Source organism: Apis cerana, linkage group LG5 (genome assembly GCF_029169275.1).
Source record: "Apis cerana isolate GH-2021 linkage group LG5, AcerK_1.0, whole genome shotgun sequence".
Taxonomy (NCBI): Eukaryota; Metazoa; Arthropoda; class Insecta; order Hymenoptera; family Apidae; genus Apis; species Apis cerana.
Window position 1 is genome coordinate 340372 of NC_083856.1, and position 17893 is coordinate 358264.

Below are 17893 nucleotides of genomic sequence, written 5' to 3' on the forward strand. Positions count from 1 at the left end.
GCATAGGATGATTCTTTATTAAACAAAAAAAAAATAAAATTTTTTTATTCGAGATTTCATTTTTAACAAAATCGAATTTGAAAATTTTTTGAATATAAGTGAAATTGATTAATTTCCAATTAGATTCAAATAAATTATTAATAGGAAATTATTTTAATATATTGTTATATAAAAATAAATAAAAAATATAAATTAATTTTATAATAATCTTGTTTAAATTAGTTTTCAAAAAAAGCAATTTTTCAATTATACGGTTTTTTTAATTGTATATGTTAAATTTAAAAAAAAAAAAAATTAAAACAATATAATTTTATTCTATATTTTTTGCTTATTTCTATGTAAGATAATTTTATTTCACTTCCTATTAATAATTCATTCATATCCAATTGAAAATAAATTAATTTTATTTGTACTTAAAAAAATTTTCAAATTTGATTTTTTTGAAGTCTCGATAAAAAAATAGAAATAAATTTTTTTTAAAGGATTTACTCTATTCACTTATACATATTATTTGGCCGGATGTATATATATACATATATACATATATACATAATATGAAATTCTAGGAAAAAAATATTTAAAATTGCAATCTCTAATCAATACTTAAAAATAAAAAGATAAAAAATTCAAATATAAAGAGAGAATAAAGGATATAAAATTTCAAAAAATGTTAATAACCATCTGCGTGTATTTAGGCGACTAGAAAAGGAATTAGGGAATAATAAGAATATAGGATGAAAAGGTCGCTACATGAAATCGTCGTAATCATCGTAAACATAGTCGCCGTATTCGCTCAAAAGAGTGTTGTCACCTTCAATTTTCAATTTTGCCTTTCCCTTGCCCTTGTTCTTTTTCGCCTTTTCTGCTTTTTCGATTCTTTGCTTTTCAATCAACAAATTATCAACCAATGTTTTAACTTTCTTCAAATGTGATGAGGGTACTGCAAAAAAGAGCAATAAAATCTCATAATTAAATACAAAACTATTACGTCAAAAAATATAAATATATAAATATATTAAACAATAAATTGTTTTATTAAAATGTATTAATTTGTTTAATATATAATCATTTATAATAAAAGAACAAATATATTAATCATTAAAATATAATTTTTTTATATTCAATTTAATTCTTTTTTAAATTTCTATAGCATTACAATTATGTAAATGTTATAATTTATTTTTATAATATACTTACAATTAAGAGCAACAGATTTAATAAGTTCTTCTCCAAATAAAGGAAACTCAGAGTGTTTAGCAAGTTGGTTCAGCTTTTGTGTAAGTACACTTCCATACTGCTCAAATTCTTCTTTTGTGTTAGGTACTGTGGTATCCAAGCTCAATACAGATTCTTCAGTCACACCTAAAATAGAAAAAAAAATTAATAAAAGAATAAATATAAATATATATTAATATATTTATTATATTTTTTATACTTTGATTACAAATGTAAAAAGTAATTAAATAATGTAGTAGTACAATATGCAAATATATAATTATATACAAAAAATATTTGTATATAATTACAATACAAAAATATGTATATAAATTTAATTATTCAAATTAAATTAATAATAAAATAAAAATATAAAAATTGATATGAAAATAATACTTTTAAATAAATATATTCTCTAAACAAAAAGATGTATAAATTGAATTATACAAATTTTTATGTTATAATGAATAGACATTTTTAAGTCTTTTAAAAAATTGAACATACATATTAATCATTAATATATAACTTATTATAGAAAATTAAATATTTATCAGGAACGGTACAGGAATTCAATGTTGATAAATAAGACACGTCTGCATTATTTTTTCATGAAATAGAAATGTTTATTTTTTATACAATAACAATTTTAGATTTTCCTCAAAAATTATATTAACTGATTGGAGTACATGATTTACACTTCTGGTACAGTTCCTGACATCAAGTTAATATTTTTAATTGAATTTAAATTAAAAAAAATAAGATTTAAAAAAAATTAATAATTAACATGTAATTATTGCAATTGCAATAATAAACATGTATAATATTTATAATATATTTATAATATAAAACTTTGAATATGTCCCAAACTTTATTAATCTTTACAATAGTAAGATTAAGATTAAATAATTATATATTCTAAGTATATATTCAGAATTTTTTTATAATTACTTTATATACTAATATTAATTTATATAAAAAAATACTTAATATCATCCTTGTAAAAATGAAAAAACTGTAGGACAATTTATATTAAGTATATAATTACTTTGTTAGATGGAATGTACTTAAAAATAACATAGTAAAAATTTAGTTTTGACAAATATATTGTATATAAATTTATGAAAATTAAAGCTTTAAAATAAAATAAAATTAATAAAAACTTTTATTAAGATATGAATATATAATCAACTCTTTGCGTTCCAAATGTTAAATATTTAATATTATAATATTTAATATTTATTTTTGAAGATTTCTTTTAAATTATGATAAAAATAAAATGCATTTAAAAAATATAGAATTTATGAATTTATAGAAAAATATAGAATTAAGTTAAAAAACTTAAATTTAAATGTAATTTTTCAATTTAAAAAATATTAATTTCTACAAATAATTAATAAAATTAAATATTAAGTTAAAGATTCATTATAAAAAAAATATTATTACAAAGTTTGTAACTTGTATTTAAATTTTAAAAATAAAAATAAAAATAAAATACTTATATTTAAATTTATAAACTAATATACTTTTCTATAATTTTGCTTTATGTTTCATTTTCATGTAAAATTACAGAAAAGATAATAGATTTGCAATAGCAAAAATCAAATACTTAAAAAATAAATTAATACACACTTTCTAATCTCTTGTAAGTAAAATACTAAATTTAATACTTTTATCAACTTATCACATATTGATGAAAACTGACTATGTAGTTTCATAAATTATTCAAATAGGATATAAGAGTGGAAATAGGAGTGCAAAGAGTTAATAAGTAGAAATTTTTAATGAAGTCATTTCTTCTCAGTTTTGTGCGGCTTGCGATGAGAAAAATCAACAAGGTTGGACAAACCGAAAGTTTCCATGGCAAGACGTAGATCAGCTTCTTCTTGGAGCCTTTGACGTCTTAATTGTTCTGCTCTCCTTTCCTCAGGTGTTAATGCTTCCTCTTTTTCTTTAGCTTTTCTTTCTGCCTCTGCTCTTGCCTTTTTCTATAATTAAAAAAATTAATATTTGTAATGATATAATAATGATATTATATAAAATAATATCAAAATATGTCAGAATATAAATTCAAATAAAAAATTAAATAGATAACCAAATTTGCATTTATATATAAATGAAATACTAAATAAAAAAATATTAATCAAATAATTTTATTAAGTAAAATAATTTAATAAAAAGAAAAATACCTCACGTTCTTCAATTCTTTCTGCCAAAGCTTTCTTTGGCTTTGGCTTAGCTTTAGGCACTTCTGCAGGTTTTTCTACATCTTTCTTTTCTTCTTCGACATCTTCCCAACTATCCTGTTGATTTTTTTAAATTATTGTACAAACATTTAATCCTTTTTAATATACTTAGTGTATTTTAATCTTGTAAGGACTTATTAAAATAATTTAAATTTTATGATTTTAAATACTGCAATAATTAAATTTTATTTTCTTTAAAATTAATAATTATATTATACGTATTTAAATATTATACAACTATTTAACATATATTTATGATATTTTTTTAAAATTAAAATAAATTTAATAAATTTTTCAATGTATAAAATTCGATTTACAATTATACATAATATATTGATAATAAATTAAAAACTAATAATTACTAATTATAAAAACTAACTACAATTTCATTTCACTCGTATTAATTATTAATCAATTTAAATTCGAAGACAATAACCAATCAACAATAATCAATTATCACGTTATTCGACTCACGTTGATTAGTTTTATGAAAGGTTAACCATACTTATGGTTTGTCGCATTAATGACAAATTTCAAACAATTTATGTAAAATTAAAATGGAAGTCAGTAAGACAGAACCTTGACATCTTCGTCTTCGTCTTCACCCTCCCACTTGTTGGATCTAATAGCGAGGTCGAATTTCGCTTCAGCATTTTCGACATCTGTAAAGTTGAAGGTTAAAATGATTTTATAGTTTCGAGAAAACATGGACCACTTAATAATTAAATGACGGAAAATTAATTTATACGTACCCCATTCATCATCCATGATGTATTTTGGATTATTTGCGCACGATTTCGTTTATAAATGAAACAAAATCTCTTCGAACTAACGTGGTCGAACAGATCACGACTGGAATCAAGCGAGCCATACTGCGCGAGGAAAGCGTGTGCCTTTTTTGCAAGATAGTGGTGGTGAAACTCAAATTACATACGTTCAAGATTGGATACTCCATGTTCAAATATCAATATAGCAATTATTTAAAGTAAACAACTATTATTTTCTTAATTTTTATAATGAAAATAAATATTGTAAAAATAATGAATATGTATAATAATAATCGAATAATTTTTAGCGAAAAAAGATTTATTTAAAAAAAGGAGATTATTATTGCTTATTTTTTCTTTTTTTGTAAAATAAAAAGTTCAATAATAAGGTTATAAATTCTAAAACACGTAGAAATATATATAAATTTATTTTTTATAATTATTTATTGAATTTATTATATTCATTCATTTATTTTATTCATTTTATTAAAAACTTAAATTTTATAAAATTAATATGTAATATTTGTTATTATTAAATATTGTTATATTTTATCACAATATAATTTGCTTTGAAAACATAAAATTCAATTAAATTGATATTTAAAATTAATAGTAAAATAAAATATTTTATATAATCATAAGATCTATTTTTTTATGTAATTTGATTGAAATTTTATAAATAAATTTAATTAAAATTCTTGAATCTATACAAATTATTTGTGAATTACAATATTTAATAAGGTATATATAAATTGTTTTATATTTGATAAGAGTTACATAGTATAAGTTAGTTACAAATTTAAATAATTTTTTTTTCTTTTAGGACGTTATTGAAACATTCTGTTAACTATTGTATATATATGATGTAAATATTTGTACCGCAATATCTGTACAAGTTGGTTGTGCGAATTGTGTGAATTATGTGCGATTTAATAGAATGAATAAATTATAAGTATAGAATATTATTGACTATGAATTTTTAAGTAATTATAATCATCATAAGAATATTGACATAAACAATATTTTATATGTTAATTTGAAATGTAAGATTAAGAAACATACAAATCTTTTATATATTTGAATATAATAAATTTCGTTATTAATGTAAAAATTTAAACTTGATTTTGATTTTCTGATTAATTTTTTTAGTTCTAATTATGAATTTTTTAATATGAATAAAAGATATAAAATTTTATTTTTTTAGTATTTTTATAAGTTATTTTATAAATTAGTTTAATGAGAAAGAAAATATAAAAGACAAAATATGACATTTAAAATATTAGTAAAAAAATATTAGTTAAATATTAGTAAAAAAATATTAGTTAAATATTAGTAAAAAAATGTATATTTAAAAATATATATTTTATTTTTTTTTCTTTTTATTCTATTTTTTATAGAAAAATGAATGACTTTGAGGCTTATGTTACATGCCCATATAACAAATCACATCGAATTTTAAAGTCTCGATTTCAAATACACCTCACAAAATGTAGTAAACAATATGAAAAATGTATTAAAGACACTAAAATTAATTGTGAATTTAATTCATCACATTTATTAGAACCAGAAGAATATGAGGTAAATCAAATTAAAGTATATATTTAATTAATTAGATAGTTAGATTGGAAATTTGATATTTAAGAATTAAAAAGAAAAATTAAAAACTTTTCTTTTTTTTATTTGCAGCATCACCTTTCAATGTGCCCATCTAGAGCAAATGTAATATGTGAACAATATGTACTTGGGCAAGATGAGCAAGATATTGGAATAATTTCATTAGAAGATGCATGTAATGTACAACCAAATATATCTAACGAAGACTGGTCTGGAAATAATCCAACATATAATCCAGTAAAACAAACAGAAGATAAAAATATAATTAGATTACCAATTGCTATGTCAAAATCAGAAAAAAAAGAATTTCGGCAATTTGAAAGAGATAGAATATTGTTTCTTGAAAATAATAATAATATAAGCAATAATAATAGTAAAATAAGTATTATAAAACAGAAAACTGACTTTGATGAACCATTAAAAGCTCCTAAACAATTACCTAAGGCAATATTATGTAATCAAGATCTTACTAATTATCTTATTTCTAAACTAAATAAAGTTTCTATAGATATAGATAATAGTTATAATTCTTCAAGAAAAGAAAATTTAATTTCAAAAAATATTTCTGATGAAGAAGAAAAAGAAAATATTTCTAAAGAAGGAAATAATGTAGCTGCATTTCAAACATCATTTCAAAATATATCTAAGGTAAATAAAATTTTTGTAGAAATAGGTAATAATTCTTCAAAGAAAGGAAATTTAATTTTAAAAAGTATTTTTGACGAAGAAGAAAAAAAAAATGTTTTTGAAGAAAAAAACAATGTAGTTACGTTATCTCAAAACATTTCTAAACTAAATAGAATTTCTATGGATATAGATAGTAGTTTATCAAAAAAAGAAAATTTAATTTTGAAAAATATTTCTGACGAAGAAGAAAAAGAAAATGTTTCTGAAGAAGAAAGTAATATAGCTGTATCATCTCAAAATATTTCTAAGATCAAAAAAAATATTTTAGAAGTGAAGACTGATTTTAAAACAAAGGTATGTATTTCTCGAAAAAATAATTCTGAAATGCAAACAAACTATGGAAAAAATAATAATCTTCAATTAAACTTGCATAAACAAAGTAAAATTGAATCTCAAAATAGTATTCATTTAAAATCAAGAATAGCAGCAAATATTTTTACAGAAGGAATGAAAATTAGTACTGGAAGAGGATTCACTATAGCTTATAATTCTTTTTTGAATAAAATAAAATTGGAAGATAATGGAAATTCTCATGTCTATGGTTATGATGAAGATTAGAAAATACTTTAACAATGCTTACTTAACAATATGTAAGAATACTTTAACAATGTTAATTTGCTTACAATTTTTTTTCCTATTCTATTTTTCCTTAAATCTTTCAAATATATACTTATATTTGAATCAATAACAAATAGTTAAAAAAGTTAATGAAACTACATATGTATAGTTTTCACAAATTTTTTTTTTATAATTATTAAATAACAATATGTGATTTTTTTGTTTTTACATACTTGATTTGTTATTATATTGTGTTTTTATTATATTTTTGTTAATAAATATGAATAAAAATATGATCAATAAAACAGATTAACAAATCGCATTTACTATAATGGTATAAATTATTTTTTTTTATAGAGACAAATTATTTCTAATGTGCAATAAATTTATTTATAATCATTACTGTAAGTGCGAAAAAAAATATGAAAAAACCCACTCAAAATTCAATCCCAGAAGTTTTGATCAGCAATCCAAACCTCTAAACTTATCAGCATTGCGAAAATATGATTATTAGAAAAAATAAAAGAAACTTATAGCAGTACTAATGAAACTTGGGAAAAGAAGGGAAAAATAACGGATGTTTTATTTATATTATATTGTTAAAATAAGACCAAACAATATATAATAGAATATCCGTTGCTTTTATTTCTAAATTATATTACTACTTTCACTCTTGGCCAGATTTTACATCATAATTTTGATTGCCAGCATTAGAAACAAAATGTCGCCAATAACAAGAATAAAAATTACAAAAGATTCACCGCAATGTTGATTCATTCGATAAAGTTACATGATATACGTTGCTTACCCATTTTATTATTTTATACTTCATTATCAACCATTTTATTCCTTATTCTAGCAATTTTAGCTTTATTTTCAAAAATTTTTTTTATTTGTTCTTTATCACGGCTTTTATATTTCTTACATTATAACTATTTAATTATAAATAATTATAAAAAAATAACTATTTAAAATAATAATTAAACATGTATATTTTTTAAATAAATATACATCTATGAATATTTTTATTCATATAATATTAAAGTTGATATAGAATAAAATTTAAATTGTCCATTTAATATATATATATATATATATATATATATATATATAAATAGTAATATTATATAATATCATAATAATATTATGAATTATGATGGTACATAAAAATGAATAAAAATAAACAACAATATTTTTTTAAATAAGATTTTTAATAAAACTTCATTTGCATAATAAAATATGACTTTATTTAATTTCGAAATCAATAAATCAAACCAATATTGATACTCATTATAATAATAATAATATTAATAACTGAAATCGATTGTATTTAAATAATATAAATTTTAATATTTAATAAATTTAAATAATAATATAATTTAAATAATATAAAAAATAATTTTTTTTCTTAGTATATACTATTCTACTACTAAGTATATAATCATTACTATTACTATTTTTTATTTATTTTGTTTATGTTTATTTACTAAAAATATATTAGAATACAATAATACATAAAAAGAATATTTTAAATTATAATTGGAATTTTCATAATAATATAGAAATATAATAATAATGGTATATATAATATAACAATAATAATATAGAAATATAATAATAGAAATAATAATAATAATAATAATATAGAAATATATATATTTTATATATTATATATATTTTTTTATTATATATATATTTTAATATTTCAAAATCAATGTTAAAAAAATATGATTGTAGAAAAAAAAATTATTTAAAAAAAATAAAATTTTTCTATTCAATTCCTATAAAATTCACCAATAATACGATTGTAGTTAATAGGATTGATAATTATTTCAATTTATTATTATTATTTATAGTGAATATCGATTGTGAAACTTTTTAAAAAATTTTAATTTATATTTTAATACTTTTTATTGTTCATATTTAAATTTTATGTTATTTTAATTATTGAAAAAATTAGATCGCAAGCTTTTTATAAGAAAAATTACAATATATATTATTCATATTAACAATTCCTATTTCTATAATTAAAGCTTTGTTTGAATGGTATAATTTATAATTGAAAAAAATAATTATATATGAAATAATTGAAAATAATGATTTTAAGTTTAAATTCTTTAACATTTTAAATGAATAAAATAATTTTAAATAAATAGATTTGATCTTAAATAATGAATATAGTTAAATTTATAATTAAATTTTACAATTTCATCAATTCCTTCGATTGTTAAAAGTGTAAATTCTTTTATTTATTATCTCTAAATTAAAAATATTGTTTAATATCAATATTCAATATTCAATTAGATTAATTGTTAGTATTTAATGTTAATAAAATTAATTGTATTTGATCGTATATAATAATTTATAAATCTTGAAAATAAATGTCTTATAATAGAACATACCTATGTTGATGTAAAAAATTTGTGCAGTTTCGGAACAAATCTATTTATGTATTCGTTCAGTGTATTCAGAAATCTTTCAAAAAATAATCTTATACAAATCACTTTTAATTGCTAGTGTCATTTTTTCAATTTTATCTGTTATAGCATTATTATTGCTATAATAAAGATTTTTCATAATGGTAAATATAGATAATTAATTTAATAATTAATTCAATATTACTATTATTTATTGAATATCATTGATTTTTTAATTTTTTTTTTATTAAAATTAAAATTGAAAAATTGCATAAATTGCATTGTCATTCACTAATAATTAATTCTTTAAATAATAATAATAAAGTAGCATTATATATTAAATAAATTATTTATAGGCAGACTTATTTAATACATTTATTTAATTTATAGCTAAATAAATATAATAAGAACTTATATATTATTTATATATTAATTACATCATGCGAGTTTAATCATTCTTTGTGTAAGAAATAAGTAGTTACTATTTTAAATTAATGAATTTTTTTTATTTATATCATAGTTAAAAAAAATTATTTTTTTTCATATTATTTTTATATTGAATTAACAATATAAATTTTTATAATGTTTAAAAATATATTTATATTGATAAAATTAGGTTTAATAAAAATCTATATAAATCTAAATAATCCAGATTAAATAAACTGTATAATTGTAAAATATATTAATATTGAGTATCTTGTTTCAATAATAAAAATCATAAACTATAATTACATAAATATTATATTTTAATGTTATCATAAAAATGATAAAGAAATTAGTAGTGAATATTAGAAAAAAATTAGAATAAAATATTAAAAAATAATATTAATATATTTAATATATATTTGATATTTGTTTTTTGCTAACAGGCACGTAGATATGATACGCGTACAACAATATTTTCTCCTGAAGGTCGTCTTTATCAAGTAGAATATGCAATGGAAGCTATAAGTCACGCAGGTACTTGCCTTGGTATTTTAGCAACTAATGGTATTCTACTTGTAGCAGAAAGACGCAATATAAATAAATTATTGGATGAAGTATATTATTCTGAAAAAATTTATAAACTCAATGATGATATTGTTTGCTCTGTTGCTGGTATTACTTCTGATGCTAATGTATTAACAAATGAATTACGTTTAATTGCACAACGTTATTTATTACAATATGGAGAACCAATTCCTTGTGAACAACTTGTTTCTTGGCTTTGTGATGTAAAACAAGCATATACACAATATGGTGGAAAGAGACCTTTTGGTGTTTCTATTCTATATATGGGATGGGATAAACATTATGGATATCAGTTGTATCAGTCAGATCCTAGTGGAAATTATGGAGGTTGGAAAGCAACTTGTATTGGACATAATTCTGCTGCTGCAGTATCATCATTAAAGCAAGAATATGATAATAATAATATTACTTTAGAGGAAGCCAAAGCATTGGCTATAAAAGTGCTTTCTAAAACTTTAGATCTTAATAAATTATCTGGAGACAAAGGTAAGAGTTTATTTAAATAAAATTTAAATAATTAAGTGAGTTAATTTAAATAACATTATAATTAATTTCAACTAAAAGAGAAATACAACAAAAAAATATTTTATTTGTAATTTTTTAATTATATTTTTTTCCATTTTAGTGGAAATGGTTACTTTAACAAGAGAAAATGGTAAAACTATTACAAGAATTCTTCCTATGAGTGAAGTAGATGCTTTGATTGCAGAACATGATCGATTAGAAGCACTTGCTGAACAAGCCAAAAAAGAAAAACAGAAATTATGAAAAGATATATATGTATATTTTGCATTTTTCTTATATTTATAATATTTTCATAAAATTCTATCAATTTTCTTATATGTAATATTATATATAACATTTAATTCTTCAATGGAACATAAAAACAAAATCTATGTTCTTTTGTATACAATTTTATGTTGAAGAAAAGTTATAAAATGTGAATATAAGAAAAAAATAAAAGTAAATAGATTTCCTATATATTTCTAGAATTAAATCCTTTTATACAAGTATATAATTCATTAATATAATATTCTTTATTAAATATTATGAAATAACTGAATTATATTATTTTTGTATTATCATAATATTAAATTTCTGGTTAAAAAAGAAAAAAGAAAATTTGAAGACATGATTTATTCAATTAATTTTACAAGAATAAGATAATATTTAAAATAAGATTAATTTTAATAATACAAAAAATTTATTAAAATTAATTATAAATATTTTTTATTTTTAAATATTTTTATATATTTTTCTATATAGATAATAATGGAATCATAATAATATTAAATGCAAAAATATATAATATTTTATGATATTAAATAATAATAAATATTTTTATAATAATAAAAATAACATTTTTTATATTCATTAATACTTAAATTTGAATATCTTTTATAAATTCAAAATTTTTTTCTCTTAAAAAATAGATAATGAAGATGAAAAATATAAAGAAATAAAATATATATATATATATATATATATATATATATATATATATATATATATATTTATAATAATTACAGAAGAAATTATGTGACAATTAATCTTCAAATTAATATTTTTTTATTGAATGAAAGCAAAAAATTATAAACGAATTTCTTTAAATTATTTAAAATACATAAAATGTTATTTATATTATATTATATTATTAATATAATTTTAATAAATTATTAAGGCTTTATTTTATAATTTTTTATGACATAATACATATATAATACATAAAATTATTTTTAAGATATATGTAGATAATAAATTAATTTTGGGATAAATTTATACAATTTTATAATATTATATATAACAAGAAGTTCCTTTAATATTAAAAATACAAAAATAATTTGATATTTTGTTAAATATGTTAAATATAGAAAATATATTTAATATAATTAATTCACTATCTATAACTTATTCTAAGATAATTTTTTTATATTATTTATTTACTTTTTTGATTATTTTATATATAGATAATATGTTAAAATATGCTAAAATAATATATAATTAAAATATAAGCTATAATATAAAATAAATATTAACAATATAATATAAAAATTCAATAATAAAACAATAATAAAACAGAAAGATATAAGTTTATTTCCAATTGATGATTTCATGAAATAATTTTCATAAAGTAATATTTATTATATTTAATATTGATGAAATATTTGTGATAAATAAAATACTTTTTAAAATAATAAATATAAAAAAAATAAAAAATTTATATAGTAATAGATTTTTATTACATTTTGATGATTCATGTAATTGAAAAGAAATTTTATAATTATAAAATTGTAATAAATGAATATAAAAATAGATGTACAGTATCATTTAATAGAATAATATAAAGAATATTAAAAGTATTAAAAAAAAGTTATGAGTCGAGTCATATTGACCAGGCTGTCACTGCGGTCCCACTCCCGGGCGCGATCCCACTACTGCCCGCCACGGAGACTTTTGGCTGCTGGGTGTCCCCCTCTGGCCCGGTTCGCCTCTCCCTAGCCAACCTGGTCATCCCAGATTCCTCCAGGATGCCCATATTGATGGCGAGCTTAGCGCGGACACCCAGTCGACGTGAGTCCCGCACCAACAGGAACCCCCGCTCTCAGACCCTCCGTCATAACTAGCCTCCGAGTAGCCGGATTACAGGAGCCGCCACGCTCCCAGCTGAAATACATATGTACTATTTATGTATTTAAAGTGCATTTTTAATAAATTTAAAAAAAAAAATGTTATAATAAAATTTTTATAATATTAAATATTTTATAAACACGATTTTTAAATAATAATTTAGATTTTTAATATAACTTAAATGTAAACTTTTAAAAAAATAAATATAGCAAATGTTATACGTATATAAATATATAGTATAAAAGATGTTAAAGATATGTATGTTTTCAAAAGTAATATCATACATCGATAAAGAAGACTTAGTCAATATCATCTGTAGTAAATAATACCGACAAGAAGCATAGATATAAGTACAGATATAAAATTTTCGTAGCATAAATAAGATAGAATTTTTGCATTTTATTATAGATTAAATATAAGAACATATATTTTTTACGTATATTTTTTTATGTTCTGAAATAACAATTGTGCAAAAAACCAAAGTATTTAACATGTTCTCTACAATTAAGAATGACAAATGTTATATTCTATCTAACTACTAAAGTTAGTAAAGAAAACAGAAATAAAAATATAATTAAGTACTACTTACATGTTACATTTATGTAACCATCATACGTATATATTTGTATTACATTTTTATCTATTAGTTAAAAAAAAATTATGTTTTTTTTTATTATGGAATAAAAACATGATTTCTATAAAATATCAATTATGAAAATATTAATTTTTTCAAATTTATTTTGAAAAAATTTATCTAAATACAATCTTAAAATAAAGTAAAATTATTTTTACTTATATAAAAAATAATAATTATCTAATTATGACAGAAAAAAATTTCATAATTATTTAAAAGATTTTTTTGTAATATCGATTTTAATGATTTTTGAATTTATTGAATTGACAATTATACATATAAAATAAAATTATTCAAAACTTAATATTTTGAATAACTTTTTTTTTCGAAATATTTACAAAAAAAAAATTACAAATATGTTACTATTTCATAAAATTTCATCTATACATATATGTTTTTGATATATCATATGATCCTCACTTATTTATTTGTTTAATTTTAATCTTTGATATCTAAAAATTTTTTAAAAAATTATTTTTAAGATACATAATTATCGTTTAATAAACACACACACACACACACACACACACACACACACACACACACACACACACACACACACACACACACACACACACACACACACACACATATATATACATATGTTAACAATACATTTATTAATGATTAATTAATAATTCTATTGAACTGAATAATTCACTATTCTTATTCATTAGAGAGACTATCATTTTAGAATCAATTGTATAAAATTATTTAAATATAATTAATTTAAAGAAAAATTGAATTTTTATAATTTTGATTTTTCTTTTATAAAAATATGTTCATATTCTTGTGATTTTGTGAAAATGAACATAATAATTAAAATATTTTTTTAAATTAAAATATATTACAATAATTATATTATATCATGAATTTGTAATTCATATATCGCTCATTTTTATTTCTTGTGATTCTGTATTCTTGTGATTCTTTTTTTATCATTATTATTTATTTTTATTTATACTTTCTCTTCTTGTCATCATCAATACAAAAATTTAGTTGAAAGCGAAAATGTTGAGCAAAATTATGAGATTCATTACTTCATCGATAAAGAATCACATATCATTTTTATAATTGGCCTGAACTTCTGTTTATATAAACATTACTAAACTGTATATTTATTTTAAAAAAATTTCAATATAATATTAAAATTTTTTAAAATAAATCCATTCAGTTGGATATATAATTTGTCGATATTTAATGTATTATAAAAATAAATATATAATTTGGATTTTTTTTTAAAACATATAAATTACACATATTTAGGGATATATTATATTTATATTCGATTGTTATTTTACATCCATTTTAAAAATATACGTCATAATCTTAAAAAATCTTATATTCATTTTTATGAAATTTTTATGAAATTTTAATAAATAAGAAATAATGGATTTAATAATATAATTATAATAAATTTTTATTTTATATTATTATAATAAATTTTATATTATTTATAATAAATTGCATAATATTCATTATTAATTTAAACAAATATTTTTATAAATAATATTATAAATTAATTTATAAATAAGTTCAAGATTTAAAATGCTTTTATATAACATATAGATTTTTGATCGATTGCGCATTCCTATTAAATATTTTAATTTGTGATCATGTTATAATATAAATTACATTTTACATTTAATATGTGTATATAAATAATTTAAATCTATAAAAAAACCACATATGATAATTTATTATTATTTTATAGTATTTTATATATGTTTAAAAATTTAAAAAATAATATATGTCACATTATATAATAAATATTATATATACTTTTTTAAAATTTACAAAATTGATTTTATAAAATTTATTTGATCAAAATTGCAAAATAAATTAATAAGATAAAATTTAGTTATGTGTAAAAATTTTAATATATTAATTTAATATATTTTAATTAATATATTAATATATTATAAATTTCAGTTATTTTAAATATTTCATTACATACTTAAATATTTTATTCAAAAAATTATGAAAAAAAACGTATTTTTTAATAAAAGTTAATAAAAATAAGTTTTTATTTCAATAGATATAGAATCTTTAATTCTTTTGTGTATGATAAGAAAAGATAATCACATTCATTGAATTAATATTTTCAAAAATAGAAATTTATTTTTGCATTTATGATATATTAATCAATATAAATGCAAAAATAAAAAATTAAAAACAATATTTTTTATGCAAAATTATCATTTTAATTAAATGCAATTAAGGAATTAAATGCTTTATAATAATAATAAAATGCTTTATTTCTGTAATTAAGTGTTTTATAAGATATGTATATTTTATATGATATAATATAAAATATTATATTAAAATATAGTTTTAATTTTAATTATAATGATTATCGTAAACTTATTTGGCTCTGAATCTATAACATCAAGATTATAATGATAATAGAGTTTTAAAGTTTTAAAAATGGAACAAAAAATGTATTATAAATATGCATATAAATCTAATTTGTATATATTTATTTTATCTTTGATTTTACATATTTATAATTAAAATTGGAGAAAAATAGATTTTTGAAATAGATAAATAGATAAATAAATAGAAATAAATATTTTTAATATTTTTATATTGTAGCATATAAGATTTGTCAAATAAATTTGTTTAAAATAATAATTATATAAAGAGATAATATTTCAAATATATATTAGAAATATTTAAATATATATTATTAGAAATATATTTTTTAACTAATATTTTTATACAAATATTATATAAATATAATAGAAATAGATAATTATTTATATCATCTTTCAATCTTGATTTTTTAATATAAAGAAAGAAATATAAAGATTTAATATTAAGATCATCATTCTGAATTGTGAAAATTTTAATTAGCAATCGTTGTTTATTAAAATTATTAATAAAAACTTTTTTTCAGAATTTTAGTTAAATTACGTCAGATTAGTTTTAAATCTAGATTTTTTTTAAAAATATTAATTTTAAATTAATTTTAATTTAGCTTTTTTTATTTTATTTATATTATAATTACAAATAATAGTCGACTGCCTTATATTATGACAATGGCGATTAGATTAAAAGAACTAATTTAACACAAACTATTACATTAATTAATAGTTAAATGAGTTTTTATTTTGATTTTAATTTTAATTTGAGGTGAAATTAAATTTAAAATAAATTGATTTAAGCAAAAATTTATTTATTAATTTCTGATTGATATTAGATTAAATTATATCATTATTAAAAGTTATTAAACTAGTTTAAAATTTTTTGTTATTAACTTTTAATAAATAATGTCGTCAAATAAAATTTTTATAATATTATTCAATATGATGACTTTAATAATATATTATAAAAATCATCAAATTCAGAGACTTTTTTAAAAAATTTATCTAAAAATATTTCAAATAATATTTTTATTAATTTTAGATAATAGTATTTTAAATTAAATTTATTAAAGTATTAAAATAAACACATTTTAACATTAATAATATAAAAGTATATTTTTAACTTAATATTTTTATCTAATAAATAATTAAAAATATTGTATAATTCTATTTTATATATATATATATATATATATATATATATATATATACATACATACATACACACATACATTCATACATACATACATACATACATACATATATATATATATAATTCGTACGAAATAGTTTAAAGAGAAGAAGAGCTCAACAATTACAAGGAATAAAACTGGATATTCTTGTCGTTGAACCACTTTCGAATAATAGATGAAAGGAAAAAAGAAAATAAGATTGTATGTTTGTATTATTAACGAATTGAAACATGTATATCTCTTATAAAAATTTTATAATATATAATAAGTAGATTTATCATCCATAGTTATAATTTTATTTAATTTTTATTATTTTTAAATCATAAATTATGTTTAGAAACTAATTACAAAAAAAAATTGAAATTATAATGTATGATATATTGTGTAAGAATACATTTATAACATATTTAAAATAATTTAAAATACATTGTGTAAGAAACATATTTCAAAGCAAAAGTAAAAAATTATTCAAAACATAAATAAAAAACAAAATTTTAAATTACTGATTTAATTAAATTTGATTTAAAAAAAACGGTTAAATTACATTTAAATATAATTTG

General features: G+C 18.1%; 3 protein-coding genes across 7 annotated transcripts; 2 read left to right on the forward strand and 1 right to left on the reverse strand.

The window, feature by feature from the left end:
• Positions 1-668: 668 nt before the first annotated feature.
• Positions 669-8164, reverse strand: LOC108001385 (eukaryotic translation initiation factor 3 subunit J). 2 transcript variants are annotated; one of them, XM_062075668.1, is made up of 7 exons: positions 7893-8164; positions 4211-4351; positions 4038-4120; positions 3402-3515; positions 3062-3200; positions 1198-1362; positions 669-940 (listed from the first exon to the last, which is right to left on the reverse strand). In XM_062075668.1, the coding sequence occupies exons 2-7, from the start codon at positions 4224-4226 to the stop codon at positions 747-749; spliced, it is 711 nt and encodes a 236-aa protein (XP_061931652.1). In that variant the 5' UTR covers positions 4227-4351; positions 7893-8164; the 3' UTR covers positions 669-746. The 2 variants fall into 2 exon arrangements, with proteins under 2 accessions (XP_061931652.1, XP_061931651.1); XM_062075667.1 differs by having other exon boundaries at positions 4211-4407; positions 7893-8131.
• Positions 4308-7406, forward strand: LOC108001381 (protein CLEC16A homolog). Of its 4 annotated transcripts, none has more exons than XM_062075663.1 (5): positions 4518-4966; positions 5049-5268; positions 5623-5803; positions 5912-6820; positions 6969-7406. In XM_062075663.1, the coding sequence occupies exons 3-5, from the start codon at positions 5627-5629 to the stop codon at positions 6975-6977; spliced, it is 1095 nt and encodes a 364-aa protein (XP_061931647.1). In that variant the 5' UTR covers positions 4518-4966; positions 5049-5268; positions 5623-5626; the 3' UTR covers positions 6978-7406. The 4 variants fall into 4 exon arrangements, with proteins under 4 accessions (XP_028524225.1, XP_061931647.1, XP_061931648.1 ...); XM_062075664.1 differs by having other exon boundaries at positions 6972-7136; XM_028668424.2 differs by lacking the exon at positions 4518-4966 and adding an exon at positions 4308-4443 and having other exon boundaries at positions 5912-7406.
• A 1342-nt stretch (positions 8165-9506) lies between the features above and the next one.
• LOC108001383 (proteasome subunit alpha type-4) lies at positions 9507-11495 on the forward strand. Its single transcript, XM_017062367.3, has 3 exons — positions 9507-9665; positions 10371-10998; positions 11138-11495. Exons 1-3 carry the CDS (start codon positions 9663-9665, stop codon positions 11278-11280), a joined length of 774 nt encoding a protein of 257 aa, XP_016917856.1. The 5' UTR covers positions 9507-9662; the 3' UTR covers positions 11281-11495.
• The last annotated feature ends 6398 nt before the right edge of the window (positions 11496-17893 follow it).